At 35.3% G+C, this 20,672-nt stretch overlaps 1 protein-coding gene across 2 annotated transcripts in view; it reads left to right on the top strand.

The window, feature by feature from the left end:
- The first annotated feature begins 1,126 nt into the window (after positions 1-1,126).
- Positions 1,127-20,672, top strand: part of PALLD (palladin, cytoskeletal associated protein) — a 186,745-nt gene continuing 167,199 nt past the window's right edge. The window contains exons 1-2 of one of the 2 annotated variants that reach the window (XM_088056554.1): positions 1,127-1,236; positions 6,893-7,939. In XM_088056554.1, the coding sequence (XP_087912680.1) occupies positions 6,894-7,939 (1,046 nt within the window). In that variant the 5' untranslated portion in view covers positions 1,127-1,236; position 6,893. Of the gene's footprint in view, positions 1,237-3,829; positions 3,975-6,892; positions 7,940-20,672 lie in introns of those variants that run through there. The other variant, XM_088056555.1, reaches the window with a different exon arrangement.

Below are 20,672 nucleotides of genomic sequence, written 5' to 3'. Positions count from 1 at the left end.
GCCTGGGCACAGTGTTTATTGGCAAAGATCAAACAGCTTTACCCTATGTGTCACCTTTGTGGTAAATCCGTGAGAGCACAGTGTGCTTCCCAGCTGCACAAGTGTATTAATCACATTGCACAGGGGTGCCAACTCCTAACAAAATTCCTTTGAAATTTTAAGAGATGCTGGGGGCACTCACTGGTCAAGTAGCTGTTTGTAAAAGTGTTCCATTATTACCTGTCCAGCTAATAAAGAAGATGGCATCTTGAGACAGAATGATATTATGAGTGTTCTAGTAGTCTTGAGATGAGGAAAGCAGAATGACAAGTTTCTCAATATGAGGTAGTTTGCCTCATCAAGACCTCAGATAGACTATCAATCTTGGACTGAGAAGTTTTCATCTCTTTCCTAATTTACAGAATAGTATTAGTTATTTGTGAGTTATTTAGCCTTTCTTTCTGTTTTATGGTTTCCTATTCACAGCTGTGGTAATTCTAGAAAATTGTACTATTTTCAGGTTTATTGATGTGTTGTTACTTGCAGCCCCTCAATCTCTTTGTTGATGAAATACTCTGTAAAAGAAGGCCAGGAGTTATTATTACTGTTCTTAGTTTAACAATTGCTGTGTTTCTTCCAGACAGATTACCAAAACAACTGCTAGCAAAAGCTGAAGGTATATAAGCTTTCCCACTGCACTCCTAAGAAAATCCTCAGAGAAACTTGGGAAAATTGTTTTTGAATACCATTGACACTGCTTGCTAAATTTGATACTTTCATACATATATGACAAGTAGGTATTTCCAATGCTCTCTATGAAAACATAGACTAGCTCTAGCTATGAAAAAAAAAAATCAATTTACTATGCATTTACAAGCACAATTAGATATTTTTGTGCATACTGAGGGAAAAGTAAAGAACAAAGCACGTATGGCATCAAACTACAGCAAGACATTGACCCAGTCTGTTTAAGCACAGGCAACCAGATTATTTTTTTGCTCTTTCAAAGGTGGAAAAAAATGTCAGTTAGTAACTCAAAATAACTGGAGGTTTCTGTGGCAACTGGTAAAGGAGGTTGTATCTCTCTCTGCTACTTAAAGTAGAAGCAGTTCTTAGAGATCTCTATTTGAAGTTTGCATACTGATGTTTGACTTCAGGTCTTGGAAAGGAGATTGCCTACTTGTATTTGACTCTGTTGCTATTTAGAGTAAGATACAAAATAACAAGGACCATAACAGAGGTGTTCTGCTTTCTCAGGTAAGTACATTAATCATTAGGGTAAAGAGCTTATTACTGTATTTTGCTTTTACTCAATTAATGATGAAAATCTTTTGCATTATGTAACATCTTCATAAGATGGAATGGAAAACTTGCACAACCAGAATAGTTTTATGGTTTTTGGCATGAGATTTGGAATTACTCGAGCTGAATAGTGTTAGCAACTATTATTAAGGTTTCAGAAAAACTGCAGCTGTGTTCCATCCAATCTACTGGTAGTGAAAACTGTTATCTGCATGAGTTCTGTTTATCAGCTGAATTTTCCATAATACTGCAATAGGAATAAAGTAAGCATATAATCTGTATATCTCTAATCTTGCTTGATGCTATTATTAATTTTAAAATATTATATGCAAATGCTAAATTGCTACATCATTGCATATTAAAGCATGTTTATCTTGCAAAATGTGTAACTACTCCAAAGTTTCAGTCTGTTTGCCATTTTTTATAGTGTTATAGTGCTTTTACTACTTTTATAAAGAAGAATACACATTATTTTTGCAATAAAAATGGAAGTTCTTGATTCCAAAATATTCAGTGCAGATTAAAGGATATAAGCATTCCCTAAATTATAGAATAACAATGTTTGGAAAATTTATTCATGGCCTAATAGAGCTGTATAAAACCTTGCCCTATTAAGTTTTCAAGTTATGAAGAATATTTCATTAACAGTTGTAGAGGAGTTAATTGAACACAAACCTTTTACTTTCTGGGTAAATGTTTCTATCATGCTGTACAAAAAGTATTGGGGCATACTTGATTTACACACAACAATACTTTATTTGTATTCAAAAAGCTAAATTTATTTGAAAATATTTCTGCAGGTATCTACTAGCAGATATATTTTCTTCCCAGAAGTGAAAATTTAAATACATAATTGCAAGAACCAGGATTTCATCCACCCACTCCCTGCAGAAAATGCTGAAGATAGCCCAAGGCAGCTTGTTGCTGTTTATATGCAGGCTATTTTTGACTCCCATTCGAAGGTGGCAAAACGCATTTAGTGGAGAAGCTGGGTGCCTGAAAAAGGACCTTGATTTTACTTTGTGGGGTGACTGCCTAAAAATTAGGGATACAGTGGTTAACTCTTGGATAACCATCTCCTTCTTTGTGCACAGTTTTCGGCTTGAAATTTTTAGAATCATGGTTCTGTTCTAACTTGCCACGCTGAAATCACTATAAAATTACCTGAAATAAAATCCTTTTAATTAATTTCATTACAACATTGTAAGGAGCTCAAGCTGCAAAAATGGTGTTTGTGTACATTGTGAAGTATTCCCAGTCCAGCAGTAAATCTGTTCAAGCTGTGATTAGGGGACGGTAATTGCCTGCATGAAGATGCCAAGATGCTCTATCACCCACTGAAATACAATGTGTACTTTGGTACTGGCACTTGTTAGTACATAAAGATGGTCTGGATCCTCTTGGGAGCTCTGAGTCTCCTATGCACTTCTGTCACAACAGTAGATGTACTGCACTCCATTGTTGCCAAGGAACAAATTTTAGTAAAAAATGCAAGGCAGTATCTAAAAGACCTTGAGCTAAGGGCAAATGCCAGTGTACAAAATAATTTCAAATCTGAGAGCAGATATAATGGATGCTGGCAGAAGGGACGGAGGTCTGTAACATCTCTTTGGAGCTATAATTTCTTCTATCCCCTCTGGAGCATGTGACTCCCAATAGGTTGCAATCTGGCAGAAACCACGTTGCCCACACATTGCTTTTATTTCTGGAAACTATGTGATAAAGTCTGTAGATTAAACCAACAGCCTTCATGTTTACTTCTTCCTTTCACTGAGTTTTAACAGAAATTATGTGCTTGAAAAAGTGCTTCTGGACAGATTTTTTTTTCCCTGGGACTGAAGTCTCACAGGAGGTTTAATGAGGTGAAAGTACTTTCTTAGCAGAGACAGTAAGGGAGAATTGGCTATTACACATTATGCTCTACAACTCTATAGAAACTAAAAATGTATTTTGATTGTTTCAGTGTTAATGCGTGTGTCAGAGTTGTGGGGTATTTTTAAAGCCCATGCTTTCCAGGGATTTTTTGTGTATTTTATGAGGGAGATACTTCTTTTCTGATTACAGTATTATTTCACTTGAGATGTGATATTCAGTAAGTTAATTTATTTATACAGTGTAGTATATAATTACAGACTAATAACGATCAATTATTACAAAATTTGCCATATTTCTGCTCGTAACTCCAAAAATGTTGAGTCTTTTCCAACCTGAATGATTCTAATTTTTTATTTTCTACAAGATTTTAAGGTCCACAAGGAAGCTATTGATTTTAAACTATTCTTAGTAGAAAAAGGCAATTATTTTATTATCATGAAAATAATTCTGTTTAAAAAATTAAAGATCTACTACCATAAAATGCTATAAAAAGGGAATGGCTAAGTTCTGTGAATTTCTGAGTTGTAAGCACACAGAACTTGGTGCCACTTCCAGGCCTAACGTTGCTTCTGCTGGAATTCCAGATAGTGGCAGTCTGCTGAAACATGAGTTCAGTTACCAAATATAGCTGAGTGGGGTACGAATTTCATAGTCGCAGAGGACGGATGTAACGCACAGGCCACAGTCTTCTCGTCTAAGGACCAAGAAAGCTGTAGTGAAGAGCTGGAGCAACTTTAAGCCTATTCAGATAGAGAAGGAGAAAAACAACTTAACCTACTATTAATTATACTTGAATTCTTCATATTGAACTGCTCATTGTAAGATCTAGTTTATATTTTCTGCTAAATGTAATTGTTGCATTTGTGGAGTATTTTTGCAGGATTTCAAAATTCAGAGAAAAACTATGTGCTTTTTTGTTTTAAAAAATCTTACTTGATACATTTCATCCTTCATATGATTCTTTTGAAGAGACAGGCTTTGGGCGATGTTAAGTAATAATTTTTTATTTGTCAGGTTCTGAAAATTTAGGGTGTTTATATTTTTCTTGAAATGAGTCCTTTAATTTTCTATATTTTTCAGTATTTTACTATATATCTTTTCAAAACCTTAATTTGATTGATTACTCTGTTTTTTTCTGAAATTATTGTAATCCAGTACATTTCAAATTTAATATTTACCATATGATTCTTTTGAGCATCTGTATTGGGTTTTGAATAAGTATTTAAACTGCATGATCAAAAAATGTGATTTTACTTGGGCATAATTTTTAAATATATACAAGTAGGACTCCATAAATAGTCTGTATGTAATAATGTTGACAGTACAGTGTTTACCTGCATGCAACATTGTATTTTATGCTTGTGTCTTTAAATGATACAGTATATGGCTTTGCAGGTTACCTTATGAGTAAAGATGATGAAAACTGTTATAAATACATTCTAGTCTAACTTGGAGAAGCTAGAAATAGCATTCAAAATTTCTAATTATGTTCTTATAAGCTACTTGATAGGGTTAGTGATACTTAACCTCCAATTCACTGTGGTTACAAGTTTCACTAAAAGAATAGCGAGTTTATGTATTACAGTATGGCTGAAAAAGGTCTTTCTCCTGGAAGCTTCTATTCAGCTTCCTAAAGCTAGATATACAAATCCATTTTCAGACACCTTCTCACCAAGAAGGCTTATCAGCATTAGAAATTGCCAATAAACCAGCATGTTTAAATCCATCAACTTTATCTAAATATCCAGATATAGACTGATTCAGCTAAATTTAGACACCACACTTTGAAATTACAATGTATGTAGCCACTATATTTTTCTAATGACAAAGCTGAGTATTGGTAAGAATTATGTTAATTCATAACATATTAATTTTAATCATCATGTTGGGTGGCTAACAATAAGTAAAATTGTCCTCCTAGCCATGAAACAGCCCATTGAAACATTAGAGCAGCTCAGTGTTGGAAGTCAGGGAACTTAATCTGCGTATGTAATGTGTCACTTTGAGATGTGAACAAGCTAAGAACCAGTGTGTGTCAGATTTAAACAAAGATATCATTTGAAGGACGCATATTTACATGTTGTCTAAATAGCACCTTTGTTCATTTGAATACAAAGTTTTAAAAAATAACTAAGATTAGAGAAGCAGAAACTCAGCAGGTTTAACCCTTATTTTCCTGGCATTCATCCAGTTTATGCCTGAACAGCTGAGCCTCTAGACCAACTGTTTGCTGGGCTTCTCAGATTCTTTCTTTAAAGCTGCTATGTGGTAGTCAGTTATACTGTATATACTTTTTTAGATTTTGTTGACAAGAGATTGGCATGGTTGCTAAATTTGTTGCCTTGTAAATACAGATAACAGGAAAGGAAGATGTAATCCCAGAAAACAATAAACTTATCCCTGAATTCTATAAAAACATATATCAAATCCTAAATGCTTTGGGTTTCTTATATTTCTCTTTTATCCGTTGAGTTGTAATCTGTTGGCAAGAAAACAGGCATATCAAGAGATACATATGCTAAGCCAAGAATTCTAATAATCTATCAGTCATTTAATGACTACATGCTGGGTAAGCCCTGGTTTAGTGACTAAAGGTAATTGGAGCCTGCACAGCTGATGTAAAATACATCCGAGTGCATTGCATGATTGTCAAGCCATTTCTCCACTATCAATAGAGAATTAAAGGAAAATATATTTTTAAAATCTTATGTAAAAAAATTTTCTTGTAGAAATTTTTGTTAGAAGAAGAGAATTTTCCAGGATAATTAAAACCACTGATCTTCAACTTAATTAAATGCTCTGCAGAAACAATAATTATGTTCCAGAAAACACCAGCCACAATCTAGTGACCAGTTGGTAAAATACATTTCAACAAGGAAATTTTCTGTCCAGTCCCTCTCTTGGGGAAAGTGTGGTTTCCTTGATGTCTTGTTTCTTGCTGACTTTAAAGAAAGTACTCATCCTAATTCTGAAGTCATGTTGGGAAGCTGGAGAGGTATAAGTGCTTCTTTGCTTTGTGAAACTGGTACAAAATATACATTATACACTTCCATTGTGCTGGTTGATATATAGGTTTTGAAATCTATTTCTTCAGTGCTTTACTTTTAGCATATGGTAGCTTGATATTTTTCAGTGTTGAGGAAAGTGCTACTAAATTGGTAACAAGTTAAAAATGCTAGCACAATAATTAAAATAATATTAAACACATTATCAACATTATGCAGAAAGGATGACTTGGAATTTCTAATCCAAATCTCCTCGTGTGTATCCTCATAATGGTTTCAGCTTGGACGCTTCTCTCAGAATTTGATGGTTTAGTGTCTGGAAGACAATGTTATGGGAAAGAGGAAGGTAAATATATTCCCAATATCTTCATAAGGCTAAAACCAGGAAAAAAAATGAAGCATTATAGCACTGATGCAAAATAACTAATCAGATGTGAAATAACAGCATATATACTATATACATATATTGATCCAGTGGAATCAAGATTATGCTAGGCAATATACAGACAAAGTATACTTCATACTTCTGGGGGAAGATTAATTAGAAAATTGACTCCTAAGTGCTCTCATTTCCACCTAAACAATTTACAGTCCTGGCTCATTCTAATAGATTCCAAAGTTTATGGTATGTCATGCACCATTAGGTTCTGCTTATCTTCCAGCTTTGTGTCTACTTTATGGGAACTAGGATATATCTTTTTTCATTAAGCACTTGTTCTTTTGTCTTCCAGGATGCAAGACAGAAGCTGTGGCCAGGCATTGCCTCTTTCTTTAATGCTGAAGGAGACTTATTCTCCAGAGAAAGGTAGCAGTAAGGGATATTCTGAGAGTATGTCGGAAGCTTCATCTTACCGTGACTTTTTATGTGATTCCCTGTCAGACACGCAGAATGGTGAATTTTCAAATGAACTTTCTGCCTTCCTTACCCAGGAGGAGATAAGTAAGAGCCTTGACATAGCTCGAGAAGCCATTGCCAATTCCATGGAGGAAGATGAGAACACAGCTCCAGACTTTACTCATTATCTCAACACCTCTCTTTCTAGCCCTTCAGAAAACACTTCTTTCAGGGACACCGACCTGCATGAGCAAGACACTTTACAGACACCTCAAGCAAGCAGTTGGACTTCATCTGCTGCAAGTCATGTTCTCCCAAGGAATCAGGAAGAGCAATCCACTGCACCTCAGACAGAGGATAGTTTTGTCACAGTTTCTAGGAGACAAGCAAGCACCTCACCTTTTCTACCTGCTAGTCCCAGCTTTGTCAGAAGCCTGAAATATTCAGAGAAAGGTGGTGCATGTATGCCTAAGACAAGCCCAAACTCTGAATCAACATCCCAGGGGGAAGCTCCTTTCAGGAACAAGCTGTGTGACAAAGCTGCCACATTCATAGAGGAATTATCATCTATATTTAGGCAGGCAGCAAAGACAAGAGGCCGTAGTCCTGATGGGGACTCTTCTTCTCCGGACAGTGGATACCTGTCTCCTAATAAGAAACAACCAGTTTTAAGTACCTTGGTGAACCAGGAGTTTGACAAACCACATCAAGAGACTGAGCCTGAGGAAAAATTACCTGGAGTTCATCTGAATGAAAAATACTATTCTGGAAGGGGGAGCATCATGGAGAGCAAAATGGTCCTGTGCCGTCCCTTCATCAACATGGAAGAGCATGAACTTTCACCACCTCTATTCACTCAGAAGCTCCGGAGCCAGGAAGTTGCTGAAGGAAACAAAGTATTGCTGGAGTGCAGAGTTGCTGGCAACCCAGTCCCTGATGTCAGGTAAGTGTTAAGTCACCAGATACCATCACCTGACTGTGGAAGATACCTAAGGACAGATATGACAGTGACCTGCCTAGAGGCAGTCACGTAAGAGCAGTCAATCATGCAGTTTTACAAAGCACAAATAATAACATATTCTAATGTCTTTATTTCACTAGAATGTTTCACTCTATTTGCTTGGGAAATTAAATTCTACTTGATTTAAAAGCCACATGGCAAAATTAGAAACAGAATTGGCTCTAGCAACATTCTGTGTGATTGTTATGTCATTAATCCAGGTAAAAGAAGAGACTACTTGCTCCTAAAGAGCATATCTCAAGAAGATACAGTCTTTAATTAGAATGTGTCCAAGATCCATGTAAACTGTTTTTCTGAATCTTAACTCAGGCAGAATCAGAAAATAAGAAGGCTTTTAATGACTGAGCAAAATGAGTAATGAGAAACATTGCTGACATAATAGTAGATTATTGCAAAATCAAGTATACTTTTAAGTAATCACATCAGTATAAATTAATTTGTAGTTTCTGTCTTATTTCCCTTTTGACACGCTTAATTGTGCTATGGTAGCAGTCTGTAGATACAGCCATTATTGAATTCTGGAAAATATGATTGATGCTAACTTTTTGGGCTTTTGCAAAGCTCCCTGACAGTCAAATTAATACACTTTAATGGTCCATTCTCATATTGGTTTTATTTAATAATTATTAATAATTCTCCATCTGGCAACTGAAAGAAGACACATCAGCTACTATCAAAAATTATTTTTTCAAAGTTTCCACTAAAAAAAAATCCCCCTTCATCTCTATTTCATTATGGATCTTCAAGAGAGGAAAAATACGGCAGCTGCACCTCAAAAATTATTTATTTCGGAAGTTGATGCACTGCTTTTGAGTGTGCTTTCTGTAGTGACACCGATTTGGCTGAAGAGGTCACTCACACACAGCACGGGCAGCACCGAGCCCTCAAGTAAGCGCTGCTGTGGAGCCAAGAGAGCAAACCAAGGCTCGCTCAGGGGTTAAGAGACAGCAAACACTTGAGTGATGTTTGGGTGAGACTCCAAAGTCTGAATGTTGGGGAAAGGAGGTGGTTCTTTCCAGATGAGAAAGCATGCAGAAAAATATATAGTGGATTTTTATCTATAATAGCTTAATCACTTGGAATTTCTAAACAGTTTCATAGTATCATCTAGTCACATCACTGTCCTTTCTGGATATGAAAAGGAGTTTTATGGTGTATCCTATATATACATCCAGGAAACAGTTAATTTGCTGCAGTGGAAAAAGACAAGCCTGTTTAAAACCACCCACATATTGCAGAGCAAGTGAAGAATGTCTGTGCTACTTTCAGAAATATTTTCTCTAAATGGGAGTTTTATATGGTTTAAAAATAGAGCAAAACATCAATGATGCAATAATAGTTGACCATTCTCTTGTATTTTGATAATGAAAATAATCCAGTTTTCTAAAGCACTTTTCTTAGACAATTGTTTCATTAGACTGGATTTCTGGTTTGTAATATATGTGGAAAACAATCTTCACACCATTATCATACTAATTCAAAATATTTACAGTTTTTTAAGAAACTGGCCAGAAAAACAAAATGAAAGTGTAAAAGATATAAGCTTTTTGTGAAGACTTCTGAATAGGTAGAAAGTAAAAATAGATATTAGGGAAGTATTGTATTGCATAAAGAAGGGCTATGGAACAAGCTGAACAGTTACCTGCTGTGAGAACTGTAAGAGCAAGTCATTTGGCACATGCAAAATCTGCTGAGCAGGAGATGCAGAAAAGGGCCTGAGCCAGGGCTGCCATAGTCTCTACATTTGCATATAGCAATAAAATCTATAGAAACCAAGCTTCAGCTCTTCAGATTTTTCCCAGATAAACCAATTTCAATAACACAGCCACTGCAAAGGCTGTTTTTGGAAGTCTGTGTGATAAGTGTGATTAAAGTAGAAAACAGTTAGGATTTTTGTGGGGGTTTTTTTGTTTGTTTTGTTTTGCCTCAGCTGGGAAGAAAACCAGAAGCCACATTTCCTAAAGTCGTGAGTAACAATAGTTTAATGGCGACAAGAAACTCACTAAGTTATTTCACCAGGCACTCAAAAAGTTGTCCAGCACAATAATGAATACAGCTGATATTTAAGCAGCATCAAGCACTAGCAACTATGAAATCATCCAACTGACACCAGAGCAAAAGGCCTTCGAAAGAATCAATAGTTTTTTTTCTGATCTTTTAGCGTGTTACTGCTTTTCTATGCCTCACATTTTATCCTGGATTCAAGTAATCTTTATAACTGGCTTTCTTCCCTTTTCATGGCTTTTTCTGTAGCTCAATTTTCGAAGCCCTCAGCCGATACAAACTTCAGCTAGAATCCTTCTTTATCCTGCTACTTTTCTTATGGGGAAAAAGAAAACAATGTTGCAGAATCTTAGTATAATTAAAGAAACCATTAAATGTGGTGTAAAGACAAGGTGTGTATTAGAAGGTTATTTGACTATGAAAGCCTCTTAAATTTTCAGTTCTTTAGATGATCATAGCCATACACACCTGAAAGTAAAACAGTGTGTGTTATGGTCTGAGTAATGAAATTTGACCAAAGTAGCTTTGTACTACAAATAGAAAAAAACATAATATTTTGACAACAGAGCTTACAACTAGAATCTTAGTGTTGAAATCCAAAAGAAAATGATCAGTTAGATTTCAAGAACCCTTTTTTTTTTTCAAAGTTCAATGTCTAACTTGCAAGTTCTACTAGCAGAAAATCAGATTTTTTACAATGAATATTTTGTCACTGGTCAGAAGAATTCTTACATTTCTGAGCAACCCAGATTCCAGCCTAACACCTAGGAAGCTACAGAGTGATTTGAAACATTCTAGGGTATCTGCCTTCTAAAGAAGGTCTAAAATATGTAAAATATAAGTTGAAATAAAATTTCTGTTACTCTCAAAACCATTTTATCAGTCAGTATCCTTCAAAGTGCATTAGCAATGCAGTGTTTAAAATACTCATATTAGCCTTGAGCTAGCTAAAGCAAATCCCAGCTGGGTGTGAGTTAGACCTCTTCAGCATTTGCCTCACCACCTGAATATTTAATTGCTTCTGAGGTCTGCCTCAGAGCTGTAAGCTGTGATTAAAATATTTACAGATATTCACCCAGCTTCTGTAGCACAAGAGGTATTGAAATGTTTTGTGCAAAATATATTCTTTCCCTTTTTCCACAGCAAACTGGTGCAAAAAAAAAAAAAAAAATCCAAATTAAAAATAAGGCATTTTCCACATTTCTACATGACAAGAACAGGTTTCTTTGCTTTAAGGAAAAATTTGCTCTCATTATAATCCTTTTCTTCTTGTAAGTGCTGTTTGTCTAGATTTAACTGTAACAAATACCTAAAATCCCCACCTAGACATATTATTTGCATGTAACCCAGAACTGTTCTTAGAAAATATAGAAACAAATGCAAAGTATAATACTTAAATTTATAATAAAACCAAATTATGTTGATTTCTACAGCTTCAAAATCTTACCCAGTTTTACAGACTTTAAAGGTTTTGAAGACTAAAAACGTGCAATAAACTATGTCACCACCATAGTCCTCCCATCAGGCACAGTTGCAAAGAAAATTGAACATATTGAACATCAGATTAAGTCATGCTTAACACAATTCTGAACAGTTGTGTACAACCCCAGGTGTACAGGACAACAGTGATTAAACTACCTACCCAGCAGCTGGTAGTTTTAAATCTTGGAAATGTAAGAGGTATCACTGATGTAGTTTCTGCTTCTTTACTGGACTTGATTTGAGGTAGGAAAATCTGTGGTTTAGAGATAGAATTTAGTTTTGTTTCTTGAAGTCTCTTAGGAGGTAAATTTTGTAGTTGTAGTGAAACACCAGTACCTTGGTGAGAGATAAAGATGTTCTACTAATTCTATAATGGCAAGGCTTTAGTACTACTTATTTTTATCAGTGGTTATCATATTTTTTTTATGTATGTGTGGTAATGGGATATGCTTTATCATTCTAGGTGTCCTTAGTTAAAAACAAAACCTGTTTCACAAGTGTGTTCTTTGCTTTCTTGTAGAAATTCTTTAATAGTCATCTTCAAAATTGCTGTGTTACCTTTTTATTTGTAGAATCTTCAGTATTTAAGTTAGATTTTTGAATTAGTGCAGGTCCTATTTTTCATATATTTTTATATATTTTTTTATATAGTTTAGCCTATATACATACTTGTGTTATTCAAGATGGAAACTTTAGTGAAGATATTTTATGATGAATTTGTTTAAAGTATTTGCTAATTCCATTCTTGCTGGCTTGTCCCAGACCAGAATTTGCTTCTGAACAATGAAATGCTTAATGTGAATTAAAAACAGAGTTTAGTAGATTACAAGAATTATGTTAGCTACAGTGATTGCAGAAATACTCCGTAAAAGATAAAAAAAGATTAGGATGTATTCTGTGTGGGAGGAGAGGGCTCTTGTGACTTGAAAATGAGTAACAGCTATCTATATTATTCTTATACAATAAAAAAATCAAGTCTTGTATTGAGCTTAGAAGTGATTCTTATCTGATTCCCAAAATGCAATATTTTGCAGTAAGAATTGGTCTAAAATACTTTCACAATTTATGCAATTGTTTCTGCTCCATTATTTCAGTGTTATTATAATTGTTTATTAATATTTAGAATAGTGTAACAAGAAATAGTGGTTTTCTTATTATCCAGCCATTTGTAAATAATGTCTCCAGAATATCTTGCATTTATTTCCTAAGGGTGGTAATTCATGAAGTTAGTTGTCAAATTGCTCACAAATATAAATATTTTTCTTATATTCTCCCCATAGTTTTCTCTATTAAAATGTTTTCCCAATAAACGTACTTTTATACAGAAATCTCCCATAGTCCTCTATTAATCTTCTCAGAGTAGAATCCTATTAATCAGTCTTCTTACTAGCCTTTTACAGAGGGTGCTTGTTAAGAGTGGAAGAATATTCTTGTATATAAGAAGTTCCCTGAGTAAAAAATGTTCTGTTTGCAGATCTGGATGTTTTTCCAGATGTGTATGGAGGCAGCATTGATAAATATCTATAAGTGTTAACATCATGCTTATTGCTGAGATTAAACCAAAAAATGTTGCTGGTTTTAATCTGGCAGTACACTCATTTAAGAAATCTGTTCAGATGTAATATATTGTCATTCAGTATTTTATTAACACTCAAATGAAGATAAAATGTATATCAATATGAAAACTGTATGTCAGCTTCCTCAATATTTTTCTGTCACAATAGTATTTTTTCTTTCTCTTAATAATGTCTACTTTTGTTGCGCTCTTTTCTTCATTTATAAGTGAAAATAATAACTATTTGCAGTTTACCTTATTATTATTTTAGCCCTTCTTCCCTTCTCATTTATTTCCTTTTATACTCTTTGTTTATTGGACCATACCATGCCATTCTTGTGGGTTTCGTTTGTTTGCTTTTGCTGATTTTCAGGTAAGGCCTGCCCATCTTCAGGAATCCCTGGAGTTTGAATTTTCTTTCAGAGCAGATCTGGAATGTAGTGTTGAAAGTCAACTCAGTGACTTGTGAAACTGCTCCTTAGTTCTCCTTGTCTTAGAACAGTGCTCTGGAACTAGAGCTAGAACAGAGCTCTGGCTTTGTTTGGAAATTGAGGGGTGATAGTCCAGCACAAATGATAAAGCTATTGCAGTGGCTGCCTATAGTGATTTGTGGCCTGCAGGTATTAGGTAGATAGCATGCATCTTTCAGATATTTCCTTTTCCATTCTCCATTCATTTCCAGAGTTCACACCCTCTGGATTTTCTGCATCTGGGGAAAATATACAGTGAAGTTAAGGCCTGTGTAGGTCACGTACCCACCTGCTTTAAAAAACAGTGTGGCCTATCTGAGCAATGCTAGTGCATTGGTTTTCGTAATTCGTAAGTAATAGTTCTTTTTACCTTAGAACCACTTGGAAAGAAAATTTGCCATGGTGCTCCTTAAGAACAGCATATGGGAGACTCATGTAGTATACGATTGTCTGGTTGCAGAGAGAGGGCACAGGTTAGTGCCCGGTGAGTGTAGCCAGGTTGTTACTCTATAGGAATGACTGGTTACCACCTTGCTGGGTGTGTGGGACCTAACCCAGTGTATGTACCCATATGTGCTGCTGGTGATGATGTTTTTCAGAGTGGGGAGAGGGATTAGGATTGCTTTGTTGATGTACTGCATGATACTGGTTTATGACATGGTAACGCCAAGGGCAATGAGGGTCATTAGGGATGTATATTCAGTGTTGTTCACCTGGCTGGGTCTTGTCCGATACCTCTGGGTATCCATTATTAATCATACCCAGCCTATAGGAGAAACAGAGGAGGAGGATTTTCCCCAGCCTTCCACCCCCTTCTCCTCCTTCAGGAGGCTATAAAAGAATTTGAGAACTTTGGATTCTCTTTAGATGTTAAGAAAACCATCTTTCACTAAATTGTTAGCTCAACCCATAAGCTTTTGTCCCTCCCTCACCAGAAGAGGAAAGGGGAGTGGTTTATTTGGGGTTTAATTTGCTCCTGGAGTTAACGCACAATAATGATAGCCAAATGTTTTGTTTGAAAGGGCAGAGTTTTTTTACTTGCTTGCCTGTCACCACAGAGTACAGTATTTAAAATAGGTACCTGGAAAGCATGACTCTTTCCTATGTGAAATGATCTTTACAAAGTTCAGATTGTGATAACAGTAATTTATATAGATCTTATAAAATAGACAAATTGCTAGAAAACAGAGCAATCCACTGATGTTACAAAATGAATATTCAAAGATCTAAAAGAATGTGTGGATGTGGTTGGGAAGGTGGCCTATGGGGGCACAAACTCTTTACTTGTTGGATTTTGTAAAAGCCCCAAGGAAGATCTGGACACTGGGGTTATTCTTATGTTGCATTTATTTATTGTCTCTCTAGAATAGTTTTGACTACATGATGTAAGCATTTCCTCACCTTTGTTATATAGGCTCTGTGCATCACCAGGCTCTGTTTCTTTGGAGCTGTCATTTTTCATGAATGTGGAAATATCTTTTGTCAATTGTGGGGTTTGAAAGTTTCATACTTTGGATTTGGTTTTTGTGTGTGTTTTTTTCATCCTGAGAATTAGAAGGATAAAGCCTGTTAGGTGCATAAAGACGAGTGCTGCAAGAGGCAGTTGTAAAAATAAAGGGATAGTTATTGGAACTAGAATTACTCTCTTAAATTGGAATTAGGAAGAGAATTTCAGCTCAGGTACTTTACTTTTCTCTGTTTGTGAATGCCAGTGTCTCTGGTTTAGTTTTTCTGATTGCATTACTGAAACTTTAAAAACATCTCAGTTCACTTCTTTATTCTTTTATTCTTTTTCTGCCTCTCAGTAAAATAATGCAGATCTAAAGTTCCTTTCTAATGCTCACAAAATAAATAATGTATGAACTAATATTTATAAAAAGACTCAAAGATTAGATGAAGATGTTATCAAAATACTTGATGGCTAACATGAAAAACTTAAGAGTGAAGTAATAAAAATGATGCTGCTATCTACATAGTGGAAAAAAAACATAAAGGACTTTTGCCTTGTGTTTACATAGGAATTGGATGAGACTTGGATGAACTTTGAAATAATATGGCACCACATATCTTCAGAAAGCTCTTTCACTACACGGGCTTTGTCCATGTTAAACATTTTTAGTTTTAAAACACAGTTTAATTGAAGTAGTTTTAAAATACAGATTTCCCACAAAAGTGGTACTGAAACAGTGCCAGAGGCAGAATTCCAAGAGGCTGCTTTTACTTCATGTTTCAGAATTTATTTGTATAAATCTTATAAGCTGTCTCTGGGCCTTTCCAGTATTGTGCAAAGCATCAACAGCCAAGAAGTCTGACAGTGAGAAAATACATCAGCAATCTGCTTGTCATGGACTAATTGAAAGTGATCTGTGAAAATGAAAACTAAATGTAGAGGCTAAGTTGAACAGAGGCGGGAATGAACCTGCATGATTTAGGCCTATTTTACTTGTACTGAAAGAGAAGACACGAGTAGTGAGGCTTTTCACAGAGAAGTGTTTGGAATAAGTAATTCTGGCCTAACTACTTATCAGTGTTCAACAGGTACAAAGCGCTATTCCAAATCCCATTTTAAATATCATGCTTAATACACTTTGACATGTTTGCTCATTTGCCTAAAGGCAGTACCATATCTTGTTTTAAGATTCTTAAGGTTGTTTTAAGCTTCTTAAGGGCAATTATAGCAGTTTATTAATGTTACTTAAACAGGACGTATCTTTTTAAAACACAATACATTGCTTTAAAAATATAAATAAAGTAAATACAAGTATAACTTTGAAACTTGATGCTTTAAAAATTCTTTCTAATAAAATACTGTGATGTCTGAAATATGCTCTGTAAATGCATTCTTGGCAATGTGAAAGCTATGCTTAAAGATATGGATAATAAAATTGAACAAATAGGACTTCTCTGCAAACATTCATAGCTGATGGCCAAAAATGTTAAACTTCAGTTTGGGCTATTAGAGCTGGCAGGGTTTTGAGAGTAGGAAAAGCTATGGACTAAAAGCTTATAATAGAAGGAGCATGGAAGAAACAATGTTAAACAGCAGTGAATAATGAGCTTTTTTTATTGGTTCTGGGTCCCATCTGGAAAGTGTGTTTTTTCTAACAAGTGTTACAGTTTGATCGGGCTCTGATAAGTGGGCTGGAACCGTGGTTGGTTTACTTGTAAAAAGACCTGCCTTTCCAGCCCATGCAATGGTAAAAGAAGGAGTAAAAGAAATTCCCTTGCCCTCCTATTCCCTGTAACATAAGAAACTAAACAAGTCATAGAATCATAGAATAACCCGAGTTGGAAGGGACCCATGAGGATCATCCAACTTCAAGTCCTTTTCATACTATCCATATTTCCTTCCCTGAGCACAAAGATATAAAGAAGGGAGCAAAGTTAGATTATAGGAATTAGCTATGGAGGTTTTTGTACCTTGTACCATTTTGCTCACATTTTGAGGTGTGTGGTGGTAGAAGAGCATCAAGTAGACATTTTGTCACGAATTTTCACATTCCACATGCTTTAGAAAAAAGGTGAAGATTAAAAGATTATTTGGGGTTTTTACACTTCGGGATATTTAAAAATTATGTTATATAGTGAGGAGATAGAATTTCCTTTAAGATAGCAGATTGAACAAAATTTGGAAGCTTAGCTTTGTACAGAATAAATCTTTATTAAGATACGGTCCCTTTAGGTATTTGTTTCTTATCTTTTGTCCTCAAGAAAAATTTTCACATGTTATAATTAAGAAATGTACTTAATTTCTATTTCTGTGTCTCTGTAAGTTGCCTTACCTGAAGTGACTCACGACAGGGGAACTGATCAGTAGGAATAGGAAAAAATTGCTAACTGAAACAGTGAGCGACTCATTTAAGTATTGAAAACTTGGATCAATAGCCATATGATCAAGCAATTAGCATACTTCTTAAATAAGTAGGTAATTGGGTAGAGAAGAGGTGCTATTTTATTAAAAAAATTAAGATGAATAATTCAACTAGATAATTTCACCTGCATTTACAAAAGGTAAAGTTCCAGAAGTACCTCACTGAATTACTGCATGTTCAAAGTGTTTGGTATTGACCTGTTTCCAAGAACTTTATTGCCTTCAAGTAGTGTGCTACCATTTGGTGTGATACTACTCAGCATAGATGAGTGCACAGTTTAAGACTGGGAGTAGTGTGAACTTGAATAGATCTGACTTCCTGTGGGAAAGGGAAATAAGTTAAAGTGCCTGGGAATTGGAGGTAATTAACAAGTAGAATAACTCCTAAAATACTGGGGTTCTTTTTTTCAGCTACCTGCAGGTCAAAACAGAGACTAGGAGATTTAGGATTAGATTCAGGGTAGATTTTAGGAGACTAAAATTTTTCTGCAACAAATCTGTTATGAAGACATATCTGTTATGTTTCTTTTAGTCTAATGCTAACATGCTGCTTCAAATCCAAGTGATTCATCGTTTAATGTTATTAGTATTATGTACTTGCAATTCATGCATACATTAACATTATAAAAATAGCTTACTTTGCAGTTATGCAGTGCCTTTCACGTGAGCATTTTGGTGCTTTATAAAAAGTTTGTATAATATGTGAACAGCTTTTCTTTATCTTCTTTTGTTTGATAAAGCTCTGCTTTTCAGGTGGCCAAAGGAAAAAGTTTAGACAAATGGAAGCTATCTCTCATTTATAGTACAACTGATGGGCACCTACTGCTAACTATGAATTCTTTTAATATTACAGAGAATGTGAGCACATTGCTCTTAGAGTAAGTTAGTCAATCTAGAGTACTGGTTCCCCATTTTCAAGCGCGACTAAGAGAATTTATCCAAATCTCTGTGAAAACTAAATTCAGTTCTGTTTTTTGGGAAAGACCCGTGTTTGGGCATGAGCATTTTATAGTACATGTTATGAATCTCCTATGAACTTGAGCAAATTCACTTTTTCCAACTGAAACATGTTTTCTGATATTCTTCACTCCATTTTGTACAGAACCTTGCCAGATCTGCTTACCCTCCACCATCAATGAAACTAGCAGTTGCAGTAATCTCAGTAGACCTAAGTATGTTTCTTTTTTTTTCTTCTTAAAAAAATTAGTCTTACTAATCTTAACATTTGCAGCAGGGATTATTACAATCCCTGAAACCTGACTCAGTGTTGTAATAGGGTTTATACAGCTGCAAGAAGCATGGGACAAATAAAAGCATGGTAGTCTAGAAACAGAAGTCCTCACATAAGTTCAAGTTCTGTTTATACCCATTTTACATGGTGCTCTATTAAGTTTGCTTTCCCTGTCCACAGAAGTTTTGAGAAGCAAGCTGAAGGCAAAACCATTATTCTGTAAATACGTTGCCATTTGCTGCCTCAAGAATTGTAGGGCTAATACCGAGGTACGTAGATTAGAATGATTTATCCATCTTACTGCAATATTAAGTGAAATGTTTCCTTTTAATATTTACTGAAATTTGCATAGTGGTGGCTGGCAAAACTGTAGCTGCACTTTTGGCAGCTATCTGTGCTTACCCATGCAATGGCTTCATTAGATAAGGAATGTCAGAGATGAAATAAGCAACTCCTGATTCCTTAGAAAGGCTCTCCACACAGCTAATAAAGATTCTTGGAATGCAAATGTCTGACAGTAGGAGATATAAGGAACCACAGACCCTATGCGTGGCTCTTCCCAAATATGACTAAGGCATTCTGTGAATTGGCAGTGCAAGAAAACTACACTGCATGCAAATGAAATGAAAGAACTGAAGAAGCAGCCACTACTTAGGAATGCTAGAGAGAGGCCTAAGGCACAGCCTTTACTGGTACTTTTTCTTTGCTAGTACAATCTGGTTTTGACATCTCTTTTAGGACTCCCACTGCTATCATCAAAAATCTGCTCGTAAGATCAAACCTCCTGTTCATAAGTGATGAAGCTGAGGTTACTGGGAGCAGATTTAGAAGGAATACCACAATCTGACTTATTTTCTGCCAGTCACATATTGTCTTTCAATAGAAATATCCTTTACTTATTTCTACTAATTAAACAGCAAGTCAAACATTATAGAGAAGATACATCAATATAGAACAGATGAAGTTCCTGGTGTTTTATTGTGTATTTTTTGTCTATATTACTAATGGAATATTCTGCTTTAGAGATTGATTTTAGTAATTTACAGAAAAAAACACACACTTCTTTTGAAGAGCATTTAATACTCTGTGCCTATCCTTTTTTTGCTTTTCCTAAAACACATATTTTGAGTAACAGCAATTTCTTTTCTCAGAAAGGGCAATTATTTCTGAGAAATAAAGTGCCTTCATAACCCTTTATGTCTGTCTACCAAGAGTCTTCATCTCTCCCTATTTTTTCCTTTAGGTATTCAGAAAATTTTCTCTTTCACAGCATAAAATAGTTCCACTCATGCATAGGATCCAGAATCTAAATCTCAGATTTGGTCTGGTTTTCAAATATGACTTGGAGATTGAAGCAGGCTATAGAAAATGAGCTGGTGTGTTGGTTAGAACAAGGAAGCTCTATCATGTGTTACAAGGTATTTTACTATAGGTGCTTATTCTGCTCTCACTAGAATACAATTAAGACTTTTAAGTAGTTTACTTTACTTTAGCCTCTTGCTGTCTTTTTTTTCCTTTTTAACTGCCTCAGCTGAGCAAGTGCATTTAGTTACATCTAACGTAGGCTGTCCTCCATTTCCATAGAGTGATGTGGATTTTTCTTGTCTTCCCACAAATAGAACAAGTCCGCCCTCAATATGAAGTTCTTGATATGTGAAATGTGTTAAGACTTTCATCAAAATGCTGTTCTGTTGTTCTGTAGAAGAACTCTGTTTCTTTTAGTTGCTTAGTAAATTTTCAACCTTTGAATTCTTTCTTGGTTGCTATTTGGTGAGTAGTGCACAGTGCATAGCTTCACACCATTTTATATTTGCCTTCCATATTCTGTTAGTTCTATTTTCTTGTTTACTCATGCAATCCTAATGAGCAGCACATACAATTTCTTAGTACCTTTCCCTATACTCAAAATGGAAACCATCTAGTTAGTTATATAATCTCCCTCAAAATAGTTGGTCATATAGGAGGCATCTAATAATAGTCTTTGAACAGAAATGCTTTTTTCCCTCATTGGTCATTAAAAATCAGTGACGAAATCCACAGCT

Source organism: Pseudopodoces humilis, chromosome 6 (genome assembly GCF_049639895.1).
Source record: "Pseudopodoces humilis isolate 2021_Gansu_Grassland_sample_001 chromosome 6, ASM4963989v1, whole genome shotgun sequence".
Classification (NCBI taxonomy): Eukaryota; Metazoa; Chordata; class Aves; order Passeriformes; family Paridae; genus Pseudopodoces; species Pseudopodoces humilis.
The sequence above is the reverse complement of the archived record's forward strand: the minus strand, read 5'-3'. Positions and strand labels throughout refer to the sequence as shown.